Genomic DNA, 18,933 nt, shown 5'->3' with positions numbered 1-18,933 from the left:
GGGAGGGGGGGGGAAGAGGACGGAGAAGAACGAGGAGGGCCACACACGCCCGTGGTGTGGAGGAGATTAAAGACCAGGCCCACCTTCACCCTTACAGTGAAGAGTACGGGAACCGTAAAGCTAAGAAAAAGGGTACGAGGTACGTACCTACACCTTCCTTCCTTCCGCGCAAGGCCGAGCAGGGGGGAAAGAGAGGAAAGAGTGGGGGAATGTAATGGAGAACTACAGGCAGATAGAAAGAGGAGTCGGCACGGATACTCCGCATACTAAGGGAAGGGAAGGCAAGGCAAGGCAAGGCAAGGCAAGGCTAGGAAGGAAGGAAGGAGAGACGGGAGGACGGCATGGAGGAAAAGGAAAGAAGGAATGGAAACAGACAAGGGATGGACGGATGGACGGATGGAGGGAAGGTACGTGCCTACCTGCTTCGGGTTGTCTGTCTGATTTCAATCCATCGATTCGTTTAGTCAACATGTTGTCAGTCAGTCAGTCAATCAATCAGTCATCAATCCATCCATCCATCGATGCAGATGTCTGCTCCTCTCTTTCTTCTTGCCCGCTCATTCAACCAGCGAGCACCGTTGGGTCCTGCGCAGTTTGTCGGGCTCGGCAGCAGTAGGCAGGTGCAAGGGTCCGGATGCATCTTCTTCCTTGAGCGCGGATTCGTTCTTGCATCTGCCGTGGACTCCTCCCTCCGTGGTCATCTGGAAGGAGAGTGCGAACGGATTTGAAGCACGGGGAGCTTCAGCTTCAGCAAAGACAACGAACGAATGTACTCCGCTTCCTACACTTGTCTGGGCACACGCACATCCATCCTCACTCACACGCTCGACATTTGACAACGAATGGCATGTCAAGACTGGATGGGGAAGGGAGAAGAGAGTGGAGGGGAGGAGAGAGGAGAGGGGAACAACGACCGGGACCTACCAATCTACGAATACTGGACCAACCTTACTGCTCCATCCCACCTGCAAGCAGGACGAAGATCCTCGACTGGCCTTTTCCTTTTTTCCCCCCAATGCGGTTGGAGTCCGACCAAGATCAGCCAATCCAGTCAGTCAGTGTACGAGGTGCTGGCCTGCTTGCTGCTGCTGACACTACGACGGCCACGTGCTAATTAATTAGCAGGCGCCATCTGTCGCCGTGAGTCTGTCAGCGTTGCGCTTCAGGATGAGAATATCGAGAGCTGTTGTTGGTGCACCGTGTACGGATACATTGCTTGCCGTTATTTTTACTCCGTCCCCTATGAAGACGGATGGATTGCCCTGGGGGTGAGGTGGCAGAGACCCCCTCGCATACATCACATGATGCCAACGGTACCCCATTCTTGGACATCCAACCCACCGCCGATTGCGTGCTCCTCCGTCTTGGCGGCCGGTTGGTCTCTCATTCTCAACCTCAAACTCAACAGCGCCTCATCACTCACTATCGTCAAATGCAGCCATTGAGCACACTCCAAGATACGGCTTGCACACAGCACTCCGAACCAACACACCTGTGCCTTTCCATTCGCATCATCAACTTGTTCCCCGCCGCCAATGACGAAGCTCGGGAACCCAATTTGACAACGTCAGACAGACGTTTACGTACTCTACCTTATCTCGACCAGTCCAATCCCCGCATGGGATGGCGTTAGTGCGGCCACAGGCGGCGGCCTAGCACTTGCATGCGCACGCACTGCACTCACAGCACACACAGCATACACACACACACACACACACACACACACACACACACACACACACACACACACACACACACACACACCCCTATACCGTCTCGTGGCAGTATGCAAAGTGCGGCACGGAAATGACAGAGTCAGAAACATGCCGACTGTCACCGCAGATGTACGTATCTGGGCACTGTTGGACCGACTGAGACCCTGCGATGCAGCCCACTTCTCTAGCCCTCTATCCGAACGGGGAGAAAGCATTACGGCCGTTGCGAACTTTACATTAGCTGCCATGCCTCCGCCTTCGTCTCCTGTTACTACGGAGGTACTTCGTTCGATGCGTCTCCAATAGGGCTCGCCGATCATCTATGGAGTCTGCGGTTGGTGCGCGCACACACAAAGACGTCCCCCTCCGAAACTCTCGGCACTCTTCGACACGGTAGGCAGCTCCTGGTCAGTCATACCCTCGTCCGTGACGTTTTTGACACATGCCCTGTGCCCTCTGTTGCGGCTCAAAACCACACGCCACCAACACACACAAGAGACACATCAGAGAGAGGCCTGCCCCCGAGATCTCACCTTGGAACAAAACGAACCGGCACATTCTTTTGCTGCTCGTCCGATTCCGCCTAGTGCCTCAGGTACCTCGCCTGACGAATTGAGAGAAGAGAGAAACCATAGAAGCTACAGAGTAGCATCAGTCAACCAAAACATTTCCCACTAGGGCAACCGTCGCCGCCCCCAGCCTTTGCACATTCTGTCCGTCGGACGAGGTTCCGACTTGCGACGCTGTCCCCGCCGCCCTCTTTGCACGGGCACCACAGCCTATGCCATGTCTGGGTAACGGCGCATGGAGACCTGCGACTGGCTGGCTTACGATCGGCATAGTGTTAAATGACTTGGCAATCTGGCTGCGTTGCTTTTTGCTCCCACAACGGGGCGGATACTATCTACCAGTCGAAGGAACCGACCCTGGGTGTGATCTACACCTAACACTAGTGTACGGGCACTAGATACACTAGTGTACACACATCATCAAGCTCGCCAAGTCAATGCAGGCTCAAAATAAAGAGAGATATGCTGCTAAGGCCAAGGATCGTGCTATATTGGCCCACTGCCAGCTGTGCTTCAAAACCAAACCAAACACATGATATCCCCAACCCTCAAGGGGTTTTCGAATAGCCCGCCGACCGCAACGTTCCTTTTTCCTTCCCTGGCCGCTATGGAGAAGACGGAATTGGATCCTAAACTTTCCATCAATGCGTGGCCGACAATAATAGCGGAACGCACTCGGCTTCTTTCCGACCTTCTCGAACAAACCACCTGGGAAAGGAAAGGCCGATTTGAAACATGCACACTGCAGCGCCCCCGTCGATCTCCGCTGCTAGCCCTGTTCCTCGTCACCGCACGTGCGCTAACTGAGGTAGCTCATTCATTCCTTTTTGCCTGCGTCTTCGAAGTCCCGTTCTCGTTACGACTGGGACGAGTTGATATAACTAACGCCTCATGACTCCGATCAACATTCTCACGGGAGCAGAAGAGAGATTACAGAGTTCAATCTCGCAGATCAGACCCGTTTTTACCGCCCATGACCTCGCAAACCGGTGTGTATGGCTTATGCCGTTATTTAACAGCAATCTTTAGCAGGGAATGCCCTGGATTTGTTGCCAGGCGTCACCGTGGTTCGAATGCTGATGGATGCTACAACACTTCCTACGACTGCTGGCTCGACATGCCCAAGCCCAAAACGAACAAACAGCCACGTCTTCATAAAATCGCAGGCCAAGCAAGGGCAGGGAAGCTGCCAAGCATGTCGCAGCAGAACCCCCGCGTCCCATCGACGAGCGCGCATCTCAACAGATGTACTTCCAACCGGCCAACCAGTGCCCGATGTGGTCCTCTCGGACATTGACCAAAGCGGAGAGACTGCCGTTTCTCCATCTCATGTAGTATGCAACGGCCGCCAGCGCCTACGGCGTGCAGTCTTCTCTTGCGACCGACTTGTCTCCTCGGTTGCCCGTGCATGCCGTTGCAGATCAAACGGGTTGCTCGCAACCAATCCGATTCTTTGTCGGCCTACGTAGTAAGCTAATCGAGCTTTGATGCGTCGGCACATTTAACCGCAGGCATCGTGTTTTTTTTTTTCTTTTTTTTTTTTCCCTTGCTGCTCCTGGGAGTCCTCTGCAACCTGGCGCGTGCCTCTGAAGGTGGTCCGTATATTTGTACATCGGCTACATTAGACGACAAGCACCCCAAGCCTCATGACGCTCAGTAGCGCTACAAGCCGACTACCCACGAAAGACTATTCTGTGCTCTTGACGTCGGTTCTCACTGTTACCGACATTGTGCAATATACGGTAGGCCGTACGCAAATGGCTGACAACAGAGACGTTCAGGCTGGCAACGGCCAAGAGTCTCGTTCAAGGTCAGTTCCCGCGCCTGAAAGCTCTCAAAACAAGCCACAATTCCTTGGCCGACGGTACCAAAAGACTACATCGTCCGGTTTTCCTTTTACATGCATGCACACGTAGACGTGTGCCTAACTCATACGGCGACGCTCCTCAATGATTCGGTCAGTGCATCGAACGGTCGCGCTGGACCAATGACCCTGCGAATTTATTGGTTGCAGCTACCAGAAGCTCCAGAAGCATAGATAGAGTTTTGACAGAACGGAAGACCGGTCAGTCAGCAATCGGAGCTCCTGGCCAAAGGGGCAGTCACAATAGGTCACCATATATGTTGCGAACCTACAAACACAACCGAGCTGGCCGGCTCCCTCCGCCCGACACAGCCGGGGCAGAGTCAGGCAATCGACAGGGACGACGAACTAGAGCCTCTCTCAATTGAACAGCCGGTGCCTATGCCAGGGTAATCCCCGCAAAGTGATTGCCTCCAACCAGCTACCTAATAGAGAATAGGCTGCGGTCCAGACAATCATCCTTTGGCTGAGAACGGCTTCGAGTTGCATGACAACAACAATACGGCTAGCGAGAGCCTCAAGCGAACATTGAACCGGGGTTGAGTGCGCTTGACTGGCAGATCAGTTGGGATGCTCAGAACCTTGTCTGCGATACCAGTATTACAGGGCCGCGTCGAGATCAAGAGGCACCCGAGTTACAGAAGACGTCGATACCGAACAGGCCTCTCTGCACGTTGCGTTGCCCGTGTGTCTTGTTGGTTGCGGTCAATGACAACAAGCATTGGGGCATCTGAACTTTTGGTTTACGAATACTGACGAGCCCAAAGTCTAATAACCAAACAGTGGCGTGTGTTTAAGACAGGCATTCGATCGATGTTTTCCCATGTCCATTAGCCGGTTGTCTATTCATGCATGCGGTCCGAAACAGATGACAACAGACGGTGCTAATTAACGATACTAAACATTGAGCAGCAGAGCTACCTGTGGCACGTCACGATGACGGGGCTTCTGTTATGTCTCCAGGAAACTCACGGCTTGGATTCGCCATGCAGCTCATGGGCACAGGACCCTGCCCACAACAAGCCCGCTCGACAACCGAATCGAAAATGACGGTGAAGGCCTCATAACCATAAAAAGCAATGCCAGCACCCGCCACACCCCAAACATTCACGCATGAGCGGCATAATGCGCTTAAGTCCGCATAGCGGCAGCACACTGACCATTGTCCGGCAAAGTTCGTCAGAGCTCGATGCGGCGTTGTATTCGATCCGAGGGAGGGGAGACAGACAGTACTGCTTGCGTGTGGGAAGAACTGCGCTCCGCGTGTCAGGAGGCCCACTAACCCGATGTCTGATGCTCTCGTATCCGCCGTTGGTCGATCCTGTCAGTTCCATTTTCGCGCCGGGTTGCAAACTTGAAGCGGCCCGTGGCTTTGAAAACGTATCCTGTATACACGCCGTTGCCTAGTAATTACAAGATTGGTCAAAAGAATCGATTTGGGCGCTTCTTCCTCGGATCCGCCAGACTGCAGCTGGCAACTCAATTCTTTGGTCGATGCTACAACCTAACCGAAACTCGGCCCCAGGGACGGTCCGAGTGGCAGGCGACTACGCGTCCACGTTCGAGGTAGCCAAGGAGAATCCTTGCCTAGGTACTCGGCAGCATGGGCAACCCCAAAGTGCTTGACTATACAACAGCGCACGACCGCCATCTTATTACGGAACTCGGCCGGGAGCTCACCATGACGGAGAATCACATCAAGCTCTGTTGCGAAGTCCTAGTCCAAAAGGTACGCGTCCGCTGAGTCGCCGCTCATGTGCATGGGAGCTCCCAGGAGCTGTGCGGAGGGAGCGATACTGGCGACTCCGCCAACTCGACCGGCGATGTCACATCGGGTGGTTATTTCGGGGGGGCGATGATAAACTGCAACGAGGCGGTTACCCCGACCTTTGCCTTTCCCCCCAACGCATCGACAAGCAGCGGGTACGCGAGCAGCCAATACGGCGGCGAATCAAGGCACTCGAGGCTCCATCCATACCCACGGCACCTAATGGCGAGATGCTGCCTTGGCGGTTATGTGAGCCAGAGCGGTCAGAGGGTCGGCCATTCGATTGAACTACGACGCAACGTAACTTGCGTTTAAAAAGGAGACTTGCCACAGACAAAGCCCCCCCCCCCCCCCCTTTTTTTTTTTTTTCGCACCGTCAACGGCCTCAGGTCAGGAGGGGCGGGAGAGAAACGGCTGAAATCGCCGGGGATATCCCGTAATGATCGCCGACCTATGCTCATCGGCTGAGGCGACCTATGCTCAAATTCGCGGAAACAATTCCTCACACTCGCGCGGTTTAGAGTTTCCATACCCTGTGCCATTAACGAATCTGGAACATGGCCCTCCTGGCCGTGATATTCTCCCCACCAACATGCCATCAATCACGCGCCAGGCATCGCTTGGTGAGCGCCGGCAATGGCAGGACGCAGTAGAGACCGATCGCTAGCTGCAGCCGGGCCTTGTTTCAATACTACCAGAGTACGGAGTACGTTCTGCTCTACCAACATCTAACGTACCCGTGCGTAAGCATGCGGCTTCCGACCTCAAAAGGGAAAGGGGGTTCATGTATTCAGCAGGCGGGCTGACTGCCAACAAATGTCACATCGCTTTGCCATGCTGCTGCTCACGGGCGCATGTTCGTCTCATTGGGGGTTGTAATCACCTCTTCTTGTGCCTCGGAAGACCCATCGGTAGAAAAGAAAGAAAAGAAAGAAAAGAGAGAGAGAGAGAGAGAGAGAGAGAGAGAGAGAGAGAGCCACCAGCCTCCCCCCTCCCCCCCTTGTCTGGTTCCTTTTTTACTTGCCCACTTTCTTCGTTTTCCTCCCTGCAACCACGCTATACTATAGTAGGTACGCGCAAATGACGACCGGTCGTCAAGGGCTCGGGGAAGCAGAAGTCCCAGATCCGGGGTGGAGAAGGCGTTTCCCATGTAGCTTAGGGCTTGCATGGCTGCCATGTGGAATGACTGACTGACCGACTAGCCGTGGAGACCGGCTCTGGCAAGGAGGATGTATATGGGGCTGGTCAATCGTCTGTCAGCATCTGCCACCCGAGCTCGACCTTTCAGCCCTGGAGATGGTCGTCTGCTGGCCGGCGGATTGGACCTAATCAGGATAATGAGCCAATTGTTTCTGCCGTTGCTGTGTAAACTAGCAATGGATCGGGTGGGCTGAGAGATGCGAACGAGTTTTTACACCATACTCGTGTCCACCCTTTCCTAGGGCACGGATACTTCGCTTCTCTCTTCATGCCCCGTTGAGGGTGAAATTGGCTTACGACACGAGGAACATGGCTGCGATGATCGGAATCGCCATGTGGCTCGCAGCGGGGCCCCCATGAAAATATGGCCTTCGAGATGATTCTTCACCGATATTGCTCCTCACTATATTAGGGTTACCGTGGGCATTAGAGCGGACGATGACTGAACGAGGGGAGAGAGAAGGGGGGGGGTGGGCGGAGGCAAGCAGCGCAGCAAGGGCTGCTTTCTTCTGCAATGCTTTGGGCGGCTTGCCTTGAGACTCAAATCGTCCATCATGCAAGCAAGCCCACACGCGTGCCCCGGCTTGGTGTGCTCGCGGAAGAGCAATATGCAACACGACCAACAGACAAAACCAACAAGCAGAAACCGCCAATTCCGCCCATGTCTCACCCAACCTTTTTGAATCCGCGGGCGCCCGCCGTGCGTGAGAACATCGGATCCCGCGCGGCCAAACACTGCACACACACACAGACTGCAGACCAGACCCCGTCGGGACGCGGCGTTAACCACAAAGAGATATCCGGCCGTCGACCCCGGACACGCAGTATTGTTTTGCCTGCCGGCTCACCCAACGTCAACGGACCAAACCAAACCCCCCCTGACGCCACCAAGACTCGAGCGAGGTGAACGAATATGGACGGGTGGACGGGGCATCCCTTTTCTTCGATCGACCGGTGAGGCGTGTTGAGAGGGGGGGCGTAAGCACGGCACGGCTCGGCCTATCAGCTTCCCCCACCTCTGTCCCTCTCACAGGCGAGTCATTCCCGAGCCGACTGCTTTCTTTTTTCTTCTTCTTCTTCATCTTCTTCTTCTTCTTTTTGACGGGTTTATGACTGAGCAGACGCCGGGAGTGATGCATGTGGCTTAAATACCGCCGAACAACCCGCTGTGATACATGTGCGTGTTTCGAAAAAGTCAATGTTGGACGATGGTGAGCAGATGAGATGTGAGATGAGGGCAAATGTGATGGTGCCTTTTTTCTCTGGTAGACTTGGCAGCATGTCCTCAGTTGGGACGAACCACACCACGGATGAAGGGCGTCTCTAGTCGAGTGAATCTATTCCGCCTCCCCCCTCCATATCTCACTTCTCCACCGAGGCCTGCATGCAGCAGCGTCCAACAGATGGCCATCCCCCCCCCCCCCCCCCCCCCCCCGCGCGCCCCTGTCTACGTCTTCTAAGGCCACAGCTCAATCTTCTCCCACCCGTTGGATCGTTCCGCACCATCCGTCGGGCGAGCGTCGGCCGACGCGCCGACGAACCGGTACAGCCACCGCCGCGGGTCCTCCGGGTCGCTCAGGTCCGTCTCGTCCACCTCGGTCGGCACGATGACGACGACGCGGAAGTTGGCGCGCGCCACCTCGTCGTGGAGGTCCTCGACCTTGTGCCCCAGCGCGTGGTCGCCGTCGGCCGGGTTCGCCTTGCGCGACGTCCCCGGCTCCGGGTTCCGGAACGTGCCGCGCATCGCCGGGCTGAGGTTCCCAAAGTGCGCCGTGACCTCGCGGGCGAAGCTCCAGTCGTCGTCCGCGGCCGCCTTGCCCTCGGGCAGGTCCTCGCGCCGCCGGCTCTGCGCCTCGGCATCCGGGACGCGGCGCATGCGGGCGCGGAGGGCCTCGCGCACGGCGGCGGCGCCGGGGGCGTCGGGCTGCTCGACGTCGGGGCCCAGGACGTGAGCCTCCCCGCGCACGCGCCACTGCACCTTGGCGCCGGTCCAGAAGCACGCCTCGACGGGCCCTCCGCCGCCAGAGGAGGAGAAGGAGCCCCGAGGGGCGGCGGCGGCGGCGGCGGCGGCGGCGGCGGAGCCGAAGAGGTCCGGGACCTTGGCCATGCGGGCGTCCGTGGTGAGGGTGAGCAGGTCGGACTCGTAGACGGGCGGGTTGAGGGGTGCGGTGTTCTTTGGGTTGACGGGGAGCTCGGCCCAGAGGCCGCGGAAGATGACGGTGCGCAGGCGCGGGACGGCCGAGGCGGGGGCGGGGGCGGGGGCGGAGTGCAGCGTCGCGAGGGTGAACTCGGGCGAGGCCATGTCGTTGACGTTCTTGAGGAAGGCGGCGCGCCAGGGCGCTGGGCCGGGGGAGGAGGAGGCCGATGTCGAGGCCATGGTGGATGAGGGCGCGATGTGGTGAGAGAGCTGGCTTACGCGGCTTGTCAGCTTTCTGACGGGATTCATGGGCCGGTGTTGGGCTTTGCTTCGTTTGTTCGTTCCTCGTGGCTCGGTAGGGGGACGCGAAAGCTATGTGGGCGTGAGAGAGAGTGTGTGTGTGAGAGAGAGAGTGGAAGAGAGAGAGAGTGTGTGTGCATGTTTATTGGCCGTCGCGTCTATGATTCATCATCATCGCCGGACCCGCGGTTCCGCTCACGGTCAACTTGATGCGGACGACGCGGGGGCTTCTTGGGATTCGGATCTACAGGAAAACGTCGCGCAACCTTTCAACTCGCTGCGTTTTTGGTTTTTTTTTTTTTGTCAATGAGGAAGAAAAAAAACAAAGAAGTTGTAAGGAGCCGGCAATGGAATTGCGGGGGGCGGAGCGCATCAATTGAAGCTTTTTGGCGGGGTCGATCCGCGCGGGTGGAGGGGGACCCCGCGGTGCAACCCGCTGCCAAATGACGTCGGCGAGGACGAGAGAGAGAGAGAGAGAGAGAGAGAGAGAGAGAGAGAGAGTGTGTGTGTGTGTGTGTGTGTGTGTGTGAGAGAGAGAGAGAGGGAGAGAGAGAGAGAGAGAAAGTGTGCCGACTTCTCGACTTTCGCCTTCGGTCTCCGTATGGTGTGGCTTGTGAGATGCAGACGAATTGCTACCGGACTTATACGGCTATTGCAGGTAAATCCTGCAAGGTACTCAAAGCACTTGTCAACCGGGAACGTACAACTTAACTGCTTGGTTGATCAACAAACATGAGCAAGCACGAGGGCACAAGAGGGCCTGGCCTGGGCCACCTACGCGTCTGCCAGCTCGATCTGACTCTCTCTCTTTCTCTCTCTCTCACACACACACTCACTATCTCACTATCTCTACACTTTCTAGCGACTGGTGTGACGATGGTGTGTGAGCAATGGCCAATTGCTGCCGAGGTTTGTTGCGAGATCTGATCGATACCAGTGGGTTGGACGATGAGAGGGGGGGTAGGTTAGACGAGTCATCTGAAAGCGTTTACGAGGCGAAATACAAGCGAAATACAAGCGAGAGAGACAGCGAGAGAGAGAGAGAGAGAGCTGTTTCAGACATCGGATAGCCGCAAAGACTTAACGGCGTGTCTGTCGTAACCGATTTTTCCATGGTTGGATGAGTAGACCAGATGACCAGCCGACGTTAGGTTCCCAGTACCTCTATCCTAAGAGGTGCTCTTTGAGCCAATATGCTTTGGCTGTTTATCTGCAGTCAGTAGGCGTACCTAGATGCCCGGATACCCCCACGGCATTTTTCTTCTTAAACCTTGTATTGTGTTGAGTACCGGGCATGATATACTTTTACCGTGTTCATTGTGACTGCGTACGGTCAATGTTGGTGTACCTGTGCGATCCTACTGGGAACCGCCTTGGATCGGTACCTTATTAGCCCTTTTCCCTTCCCCTCTCGACGCGGGGCTGCGGACATCGCGACGCCCGTTCTGGTGCATTCGCCCCCCTCCAGCCCATGTGCTCTCGCGAATCGAACCGTCCGGCTAACTCCAAAATCGTAGGTTCTAGGCGGGCTTCCTAGGTTTCTACCAAGACCGGAGGCACAGGGATTGGGAGAGGGGGCAGAGGGGCGGCGACTCGCGGCTCTGTTCTTCACTCGTCTCCCCCCTTGTAGAAACCAGAATTGCATACAATGTATGATATCGAAGTCAAGCACGGAGCTTCAGGGCGCCACCTGAGGATCTAACATACCCCGGCCTCGTCTATATGCCATCCTCAGGCTCCCGTCGACTATAGCCAACAACAGCAGCCAAGCGCTGGAGGAACGGCCCAGGCCCGTCCGCCCGCCCGCCCGCCGGGTCTACAGCTCTCTCCATCCGAGAAAAGAGCGTCTGGATCTTGCGCTTGTCGTGAAGTCGGGCTTGCAAGGTGGCCATGCGCGTCACAGGCAACGGGGGGAAAGCCTGTGCTGCTCCAGGGACTCCTGGCTCTCTGCTTGGCTTCTCGCTAGCTGTGTTTTATGGCAAGAGGGGTGTTGGGAAGTGCTTGGGTCGACCTGAGCCAACGGTCATGGGACGGGCAGGTCTGTTTTCGATTCGGCCGCAGTCGACTCGGAGGGTGGGTGTGGTTGGTGTCTTGTTGTCCAGACCAGAGGCTTGAACGCAGGAGACACCCCCCCATACATCGTGCTGTCTCGAAGGCGCTTAGGGTTCGATCGTTGCAAAGCCAACTTTGTCTCGTTCATCTCTGGGTGCCTTTTGTCGCTGACTGGGGCGGGGTCTCTGTGGCCTCTTACTCCCATGCCGATGTCGAATATGGGCGAGGTGTAGACCAATGATCTGATAAGAAAGGGGCCTCATGAGGGGGAGCAATCATCACGTCGTGATTCCATGTCCTTTTCTCCATATCCAGTTTCAATGAACATGCGATTTGTCTTGATCCAGCTGTGAGATACACCCAGTACATTCCAATAGATGAGGAGATTCAATTCATGGGTTCTCTCGCCATCCGGGGAAACAAGCCAAGTTTCTCAGGCAAGTGAAATCCTGCGTCCGTGGAAGGTCAAGGTGAATCGATCCTAGGACGCATCTGCTCACTGCAGTGAGGCTACAATGGCAGCAGCAGCATGGAGGCGGCCACAGTCTACTTACCCCTTTGTCTCTAGATGGACGATGATGACCATAGATGGAACAACGCTTTACGTCTTCCGATGCTATGATTCGGCCTTGACTAGCTATTATCGGTGCTCCTTTTTTTTCGGGGGACATCAGTATTCCTCGGGAAGTCTATCTGGCCTCCCTTTAACCGGCCCTTTCACCTTGCCACGCTGCGAATGTTTTCCTACGGATACAGACCTGTTATCCCCTGGTGGCTTGGTTGTGAACCAAACGGTAAACCGAAAGAGAAGCCGGAGTGATATGATTATGAAGTTTTGAGGGACTTCCTCCGGTTGACCATGTCATACTTTGGCGGGGAAGAGGTGCCCAAAAACTCCAGGTCATGCATGGCATGTACACGCCGCCAGCGACAACGCCTTGGCATGGGTGTTTGGCAATTGATCTTGCTCAGGAGAGGCCTCTCGTTGTCTTTGTTGAATAGCCAGACTGTCTGTCGAACGGAAGAAGTCCGGCGTGCTTTGGCCTACTTGAGCCGCACTGTATCACAGGAGATATACTGACATTGCATTCAGGGGGCTCTAGAGCGAATGCTCTCGGTTTTCTTGCGGCGGCTGCTTCTGCTATAGTTAATCCCTGATATGATACGGATGTGGTTCACGAGGGTAGCCTAGTCTCGACTACACCAGCATCAATTGCAAACCTTTCGGAGTGTATCTCGTACATGTGTATATATATACGTATGTATGTATGTATGTATACATGTATATATGTGTGTGTAGGTAGGTACCTGTATGTCTCCTGCTTTCTTGTAGGTCAGTCACCAAGTTATTACAATACACATTGTATCTAGGTTAGACATTCTAACCAAGTGCATAGAGAAATATTAAGGAAACCTACACGTGCAACCGCATAAGCACGTGTCGAAACGGGAAAGCGAAGAAAGAGTGAATGTACAAACAATAAGATACTTACAAGCCACGAAGATGGGGTTGAATATTATTGGATATAATCAAAAAACTGCGCCGAGGGGGAATCGAACCCCCGGCTCCCCGACGCTGCTGGATGGCAACGGAGAATTTTACCACTAAACCATCGGCGCTGATGGATTTTGCTTAATCCGATGATAGAGAGCCACCAGTGTGTATCTATATTGGACGACATGTAATTCGTGTTCACCATCGGGCGGGCCCAGGATATCCCAGCGACATCGGTGGGGATCTCGGCCACTTACCGAGCGGGCACCGAGACCGAGACGCTGGCGTAGCACGAGCCGCAAGCGACTACACGGAGCGAACAGGGCCTGGTTTGGTCTCCCAGAGCGCGGCAGGATGAAGCGGCAGGCCGTCAAGCGGGCGCCGCCGCCCCCCTCGTCCTGGTCCCTCTCTGTCGTTCAGGGAGTTTCAAAACCCCGTAGCTAGGGAGGGCAGGGGGGATATATCGGGGGAATCGGCCGTCCCACTGGTGACGTCGATGGCGAGAAATCTTGCTCGCTGCAACCCAAGGGCCCGTGAGGGGAGGGGAGGGGAGGGGAGGGGGAAAGAGAAGAAGTGCGAGGGAAAAGCGAGCTGGCAGCAATCACGCGCGCGCACGGCGCTACCGAGATGCTGCAGCTATACTCGGTCTTGGGAATCTCGCCGTTGTCTGTTTAGCCATCCATCGACCGGGTTAACCTCGGGTGTTTCCCGTCATGCGGACTGGAAGCAAATAGAGATGCGCGCGTCTCTTTCTTTTCAATACAAGCCTTTCCGTCCGTCCCTCCCTACCCCTGGCCACACCCCCCGACGCGGCGAAGGCAAATGTCATTAGCGGGCTTTTTCATCATCGAGGCCCTGCTGATCGACCCCCCCTTCTTCTTCTTCTGCTTCCTCCCCTATCCATCCCATCAAGGGCTATGGCCGTTGATTATCGGAGGTGTGTTGGTGAACCGACATGATAGCGGTGCCGTCTCGTCACAAGACAGTTTTCCTAATCACACCAGGAACGTTCCGGGGGAGGAAAGGGGAGGGGCCTGTACAGCAGGGCTCGGGTGTATTCAAGCGCGACGGATGATTAAGAGGCGAACTCTGTAGTATCCGATCCGATGTTGGCGACAGGGAGAGAGAGAGATACTCTACCGAGGGCCAGCAAAGCCCCGCCGGTCTTGCTGGACATTGACTAGCCGGCGCTGCGTTGGCTGCTCCTTGGGCTGCAGAGTGGGAAGCCGGCGTCTTTTGTTTTCCAACTTGCTGGTTTTGGGCTAATTGCTCTCGTCGTCGTGGATCTTGCATGGGAGCAAAATACAAGTCACAACCGCCATCCGCGGCTCTCCTCTTTTCTTGCACGGGTAGCGTAGCTCTTCTCATCTCAGTCCGTCTGCGGTTGTTTCCAGCCGTTCCCCTTGACCCCCCCCCCCCCCCCCCTGCCCTGTGCCCGCACGTCCACCCGTCTGCCGTGCTTCTCTGTCTCTCTGCCTCGCTCTCTCTCTCTCTCCCTCTCTCCTCCGCCGCCCTCTCTCCATATCCTTCTTATTCCCTTATTCCCCATACGAAGCCTCCCCAAGTTCCCATTGTGTTCACCGTGTGTTGCAATCGCCTGTTTATTCCCAGCGTCCCAAGACCTCTTATTTCCCACCCCCGATTTCCCCGTTCCGTCGCCGTCCGTCCCCCCCCCTCTTTTGAGTACGGCGACACGACTCGGCGCCGCCGTCCATTGAAGCTCTTGTTTCTTATTCCCGGGACGCGGACAAACGACTCGCACCACGCCCTCCCTCCCTCCCGGGTCTCCAGCACTGTGTAGCCCCATAAGCAACTCCTACCGGTTCCCGGAACCCGGAGTTCGGTCTGGGCAACCACATACGGAAAAAGAAAAAAGAAAAAAAAAAAGAAAAACCAAGAGGTCGAGTCCTGCTCCAGAGGGGAAAGCGAGGACCGCAGAAAACCTTCCCATCGGGTTTTTCTTTTTCTTTTTCAAGCATACTACACAAAGACGAAAACAAAGCAAAAGAGAGGAGGGAAAACGAGGGCAGAGCCGGTTGCCATTGCCAATAGGCGCCGGCATTGGGCACCAGCTTCGACTCATTTGATCGGCGCCCCGGGTCACTTCTCAGTCGGTGGATAACCAGGGCCTTCCAGTCAGTCCTTTCGACGCCGTCATCTCGAGCTGCCGTCCCGCCGCCGTCATGGCCTCTCGAGACGACTCCCGACAGCAGCAGCAGCAGCAGCAGCAACAACAAAAACGAACGTTTGCGTCGACCTCGGCCCCGTCCCTCTACGCATCGCCGGCCTCGGAGAACGGGCGCGTGCCGGCGCCGCCGGATTCCTACCCGCACAACGGAACCTCTCACCTGTCCGTGACCCCAACGCCAGGGGCGGCGGCGGCGGCAGCAGCCGCGTTCAGGGCCGAGCCCGAGCCGTCGCCCTCGTCGTCGTCGGCGACGCCAGGTCGCCCGTCCAACGGCTCCAAGAGGGCCGACAGCGTCGACGGCGCCTCGGCCAGCCCCGACCCCGCGAACCCCGACGCGCCCAGGAAGAAGCAGAGGCGCAATAAGCCCACCCTGTCCTGTGCCGAGTGTGTCGAGCGCAAGACAAAAGTATGTTCCCCCCTCCTCTTTTTGGCTTTTTTTTTTTCTTTTTTTTCTTTTCTCGTTTTTCGTATTTGCCCGTATCTCCCCACGATTTTGGCTTTACTCTCGTCTTTTAACACCATGCGACCGTTGCGTGCTTCTACCACACCCGCCGCTTGCAATGTTGGTCACCCAGACGGCGGGCAATGCCGCTTCAACGTGCCGGCGAATGTCAAAGTCTATCCCAAGGTTGCCGCCAACTGCCGAACACGCGATGTCACGGCATGCACGGTAGTGGTAGTAGTAGTAGTAGTAGTAGCAGTAGTACACTTTTACCCTGGGCACGTGGCACGCCTTCTCCAGTTGCCCGAATCGTTGCTTTGTCACTCGACAACCGCCTCCTAGTTATCCAATCATCACTCGGCACTCTCTCCATCGATGCCAAAGCCGGCTCGTACTGAACTCGCCGAGCCGCTGGCTAACATGATGCCAGTGTGACCGAGGCAGACCACATTGTCTAGCATGCATCAAGCGTCAGACAGAATGCAAATATGCAGTTGTCGCCAATATCCTCGAGTTCGTCCACCCTCCTCCCCTCTTACAAAGGCCGGTATGTAACACTAGGGTGCTTCAAGACGACTAACACCTCCCCGCCCAGCGAAACATCACGGTCCATCACCAATGGCCGTCGCATGACCAAGCCCCCCAAGAAGAAGCCCTCGGACCTCTCCAGCATCCCCAACATCGCCGACCGGGGCATCACCGAGGGCCGCGGCTTCACCTCGCGCGGCTCCGTCGGCTCCATCGCCCTCTCCTCCTCCACCGGCCTGCTGTCCAACGTGCCCTACTCGCTGCCGACCGCCAGCAACGTCTTCGGCATCGGCTCCGAGCACCCCTTCGCCAACTACTGGACCTGCGAGGGCGGCCTGCCCGAGGTCATCTCGGTGCTGCCGGACAAGATCCAGGCCGACATCCTGCTGGCCCAGTACTTTGAGTGCGTCGACCCCGTCTACCCCATGATCCACCGCCAGACCTTCTACGCCGACTACGAGCACTTCTGGAGCCTGTCGCCCGACGAGAAGAACCACGTCGACGCCTCCTTTGTCGGCCTCATCTTCGTCATGCTGGCCCTCGGCACCCAGTTCGTCACCTCGACCTCGCCCCGGGACGGCAAGCAGACGGCCGAGTTCTACGCCTCGGCGAGCAACCAGGCCCTGCGCATGTTTTCCTACCTGAGCGCCGCCTCCCTCCGGTCCATCCAGGCCATGGTCTTGTGAGTTGTTCTTTTGTGCAGTTTCCAACTACTACATTTTTCTTTGTGGGGAGAAATTTCACAAAAAACAAAAAAAAAAAAAAGGAAAAGAGGGAGAGAGGGGAGCAAAAGGCTGATGAGACACACACACACACGCCAGGTTGACCTACTTCCTCATCAACGACAACCACGCGTCGGACGGTTGGGCGTTTGCGGGCATACTGATACGCCAAGCTTATGCCATGGGCTTGCATCGCGACCCCAACATCGGTAAAGAACACAAACCCCCCCAACCCGCCCCTCCCCCGGTTGCCGTTGTTGCTTCCGGGGAGGGGTGGACGGCGCTGGACGGCCTTTTTTTTGACTGACCAATGACGCTTTCCTGCCGTGTTAGTGACGCCCGAGGCAAGCATATTCGAGAAGCAGCAGCGGCGCAAGCTGTGGCAGGCGGTGCTCCTCCAGGACACGTTCCTCACGGTGCTCCTCTCGCTGCCGCCGTCGGCGACGCACACGGACGTGTCGGTGGAGGACCTGCTGGACGACGGGTCGGCGATCGCGTCGAGCGACCCGACGGACATCGCCTACATCCGCGGGTCGTGGACGCTGGCGAACCTGGTGCAGGAGACCATCTGCTCGGCGCGGTCGCTGGACCTGCCCATCTGCTCGACGCCGCGGCACAAGTCCAAGCTGCTGTCGGACTTCCGGGCCGTGTACCGGTCCTTCCCCGACATCTTCCGGTCGTGGGACGCCGAGAGCCTGACGGCGCTGGCGCGGACCAACAAGCGCGTCGTGCGGCAGACGCTGTTCCTGACGAGCAACTACCACCACAACATCATGCTCGTGCACGCCTCCGAGAGCCCCGACACGCCCGTCAACCTGCGCGGCACGCTCGAGGCCGCCCACGAGGCCATCACGTCCTTCTTCCTGCTCTTCAGCATCTTCGAGCTCGAGGCCCGCGTGTGGTGGGTGTTCAACCACCGCGCCTTCCTCGAGGCCCTGTGCATCGGCAGCGTCCTCCGCGAGGCGGCGCGGGAGAAGTCGACGGCGGACATGGCGGAGAGGGATCCGTTGTTTGTGAGGGGCAGAGGGGATATCGGTTAGTTTTTTTGCCCCCCCCTCCTTCCTTCTTCCTTTTCTTTCTTCTTCTTCTTTCTTCTTCCCCTTCTCCCTTTTTATCTTCACTCTCAGTCCCAAGGGCTTTGCTGACGGTGGCACAGCGCGCATGGTCCAGATCATGGAGTTGATGGGCGAGGGCGAGCAGGGGTCCGACGTGGCGCGGGCGAGGGTGCAGGTGTTGAAGGACCTGCTCTGATCCGCGGCCGGCTGGCCACGTTTGGGGACCGTCTTGATGTCGAGTGGAGAGGGGCGGGGAGGGATTCTGCCCCATGATTCAGGGACCGTGACGTTTTGAAGATCTTGCCTTGAATTCTATCATGGGGGGAGGGGGGGGGGGGGCAGGGACCCTCCTTCTATTCTTCGCCATCGATGCAGCCCTCTGACGGAGACGGATCGTGGCTTGGGCCCAGTCGGCATTTCGCGGCCGCGGCGGCAAAGTATACCCGTGGACGATGATATACCCCGACAAGCCCCCCCCATAACCGGTCGGGCATGGAGCGACATGAACAGCATATTAATTTAGAACCAAAAAGCCAAGTTCTCAAAGCGCAAGAGGTCGGTAGAGGGCCGTTTTGCCGAGGCCGTTTTGCCGCCTTTCCCCCCATCCAAATACAACGTGTGGTTCGAGGGAGCGTCTCTGCACGCACGAACCGCGACGTGACCCGTCCGGCCATGGCACCTCTGCGCCCCGTCTCTTCTTTGCTTCCTCTTTTCTCTCAATGTCTCGCCATTCGCCCTCCGTGAACCAAGCCTCGTTGATGGGGCCTCCGGCTCGGAAGAACCAGCTCGGATCGCGTTCCGATGCTTGGCCCGTTGACTCGGGGCAACCCCCGGCGAAGGAAGCGCTGTGCTGCATATGTCCGCGGCAGCAGTGGCAGCACGCACAGCAGAAGCAACC

General features: G+C 56.8%; 3 protein-coding genes and 1 non-coding gene across 4 annotated transcripts; 2 read left to right on the top strand and 2 right to left on the bottom strand.

Annotated features, from left to right (window-relative positions):
• The first annotated feature begins 732 nt into the window (after window positions 1–732).
• LY79DRAFT_316494 (uncharacterized protein) lies at window positions 733–1,611 on the top strand. Its single transcript, XM_060552375.1, has 2 exons — window positions 733–1,067; window positions 1,126–1,611. The coding sequence occupies exons 1-2, from the start codon at window positions 848–850 to the stop codon at window positions 1,443–1,445; spliced, it is 540 nt and encodes a 179-aa protein (XP_060411212.1). The 5' UTR covers window positions 733–847; the 3' UTR covers window positions 1,446–1,611.
• Window positions 1,612–8,555: 6,944 nt separating this feature from the next.
• LY79DRAFT_562465 (uncharacterized protein) lies at window positions 8,556–9,195 on the bottom strand. The gene has a single exon (XM_060558475.1). The coding sequence runs from the start codon at window positions 8,990–8,992 to the stop codon at window positions 8,573–8,575; it is 420 nt and encodes a 139-aa protein (XP_060411211.1). The 5' UTR covers window positions 8,993–9,195; the 3' UTR covers window positions 8,556–8,572.
• Window positions 9,196–13,144: 3,949 nt separating this feature from the next.
• Window positions 13,145–13,225, bottom strand: LY79DRAFT_t198. Its single transcript has one exon. It is a non-coding gene; the product is annotated as a tRNA-Gly (tRNA).
• A 2,026-nt stretch (window positions 13,226–15,251) lies between these two features.
• LY79DRAFT_562454 (fungal-specific transcription factor domain-containing protein) lies at window positions 15,252–18,383 on the top strand. Its single transcript, XM_060558474.1, has 6 exons — window positions 15,252–15,694; window positions 16,161–16,243; window positions 16,326–16,940; window positions 17,080–17,189; window positions 17,314–18,015; window positions 18,137–18,383. The coding sequence occupies exons 1-6, from the start codon at window positions 15,284–15,286 to the stop codon at window positions 18,229–18,231; spliced, it is 2,016 nt and encodes a 671-aa protein (XP_060411210.1). The 5' UTR covers window positions 15,252–15,283; the 3' UTR covers window positions 18,232–18,383.
• The last annotated feature ends 550 nt before the right edge of the window (window positions 18,384–18,933 follow it).

The sequence above is a fragment of the Colletotrichum navitas genome, assembly GCF_030913465.1.
Source record: "Colletotrichum navitas strain CBS 125086 chromosome Unknown LY79scaffold_58, whole genome shotgun sequence".
Taxonomy (NCBI): domain Eukaryota; kingdom Fungi; phylum Ascomycota; class Sordariomycetes; order Glomerellales; family Glomerellaceae; genus Colletotrichum; species Colletotrichum navitas.
Note: the sequence above shows the minus strand (reverse complement) of the source record. Positions and strands in the feature narration are given on the sequence as shown.

Coding starts and splice junctions, on each gene's coding strand:
- LY79DRAFT_316494 (XM_060552375.1), top strand. CDS start 848: ATGTCAAGACTGGATGGGGAAGGGAGAAGAGAGTGGAGGGGAGGAGAG. Junction 1,068..1,125: donor CCAGTCAGTCAGTGTACGAG/GTGCTGGCCTGC, acceptor ATTAATTAGCAG/GCGCCATCTGTCGCCGTGAG.
- LY79DRAFT_562465 (XM_060558475.1), bottom strand. CDS start 8,992: ATGCGCCGCGTCCCGGATGCCGAGGCGCAGAGCCGGCGGCGCGAGGAC.
- LY79DRAFT_562454 (XM_060558474.1), top strand. CDS start 15,284: ATGGCCTCTCGAGACGACTCCCGACAGCAGCAGCAGCAGCAGCAGCAA. Junction 16,244..16,325: donor GTTGTCGCCAATATCCTCGA/GTTCGTCCACCC, acceptor CTCCCCGCCCAG/CGAAACATCACGGTCCATCA. Junction 17,190..17,313: donor GCATCGCGACCCCAACATCG/GTAAAGAACACA, acceptor CTGCCGTGTTAG/TGACGCCCGAGGCAAGCATA.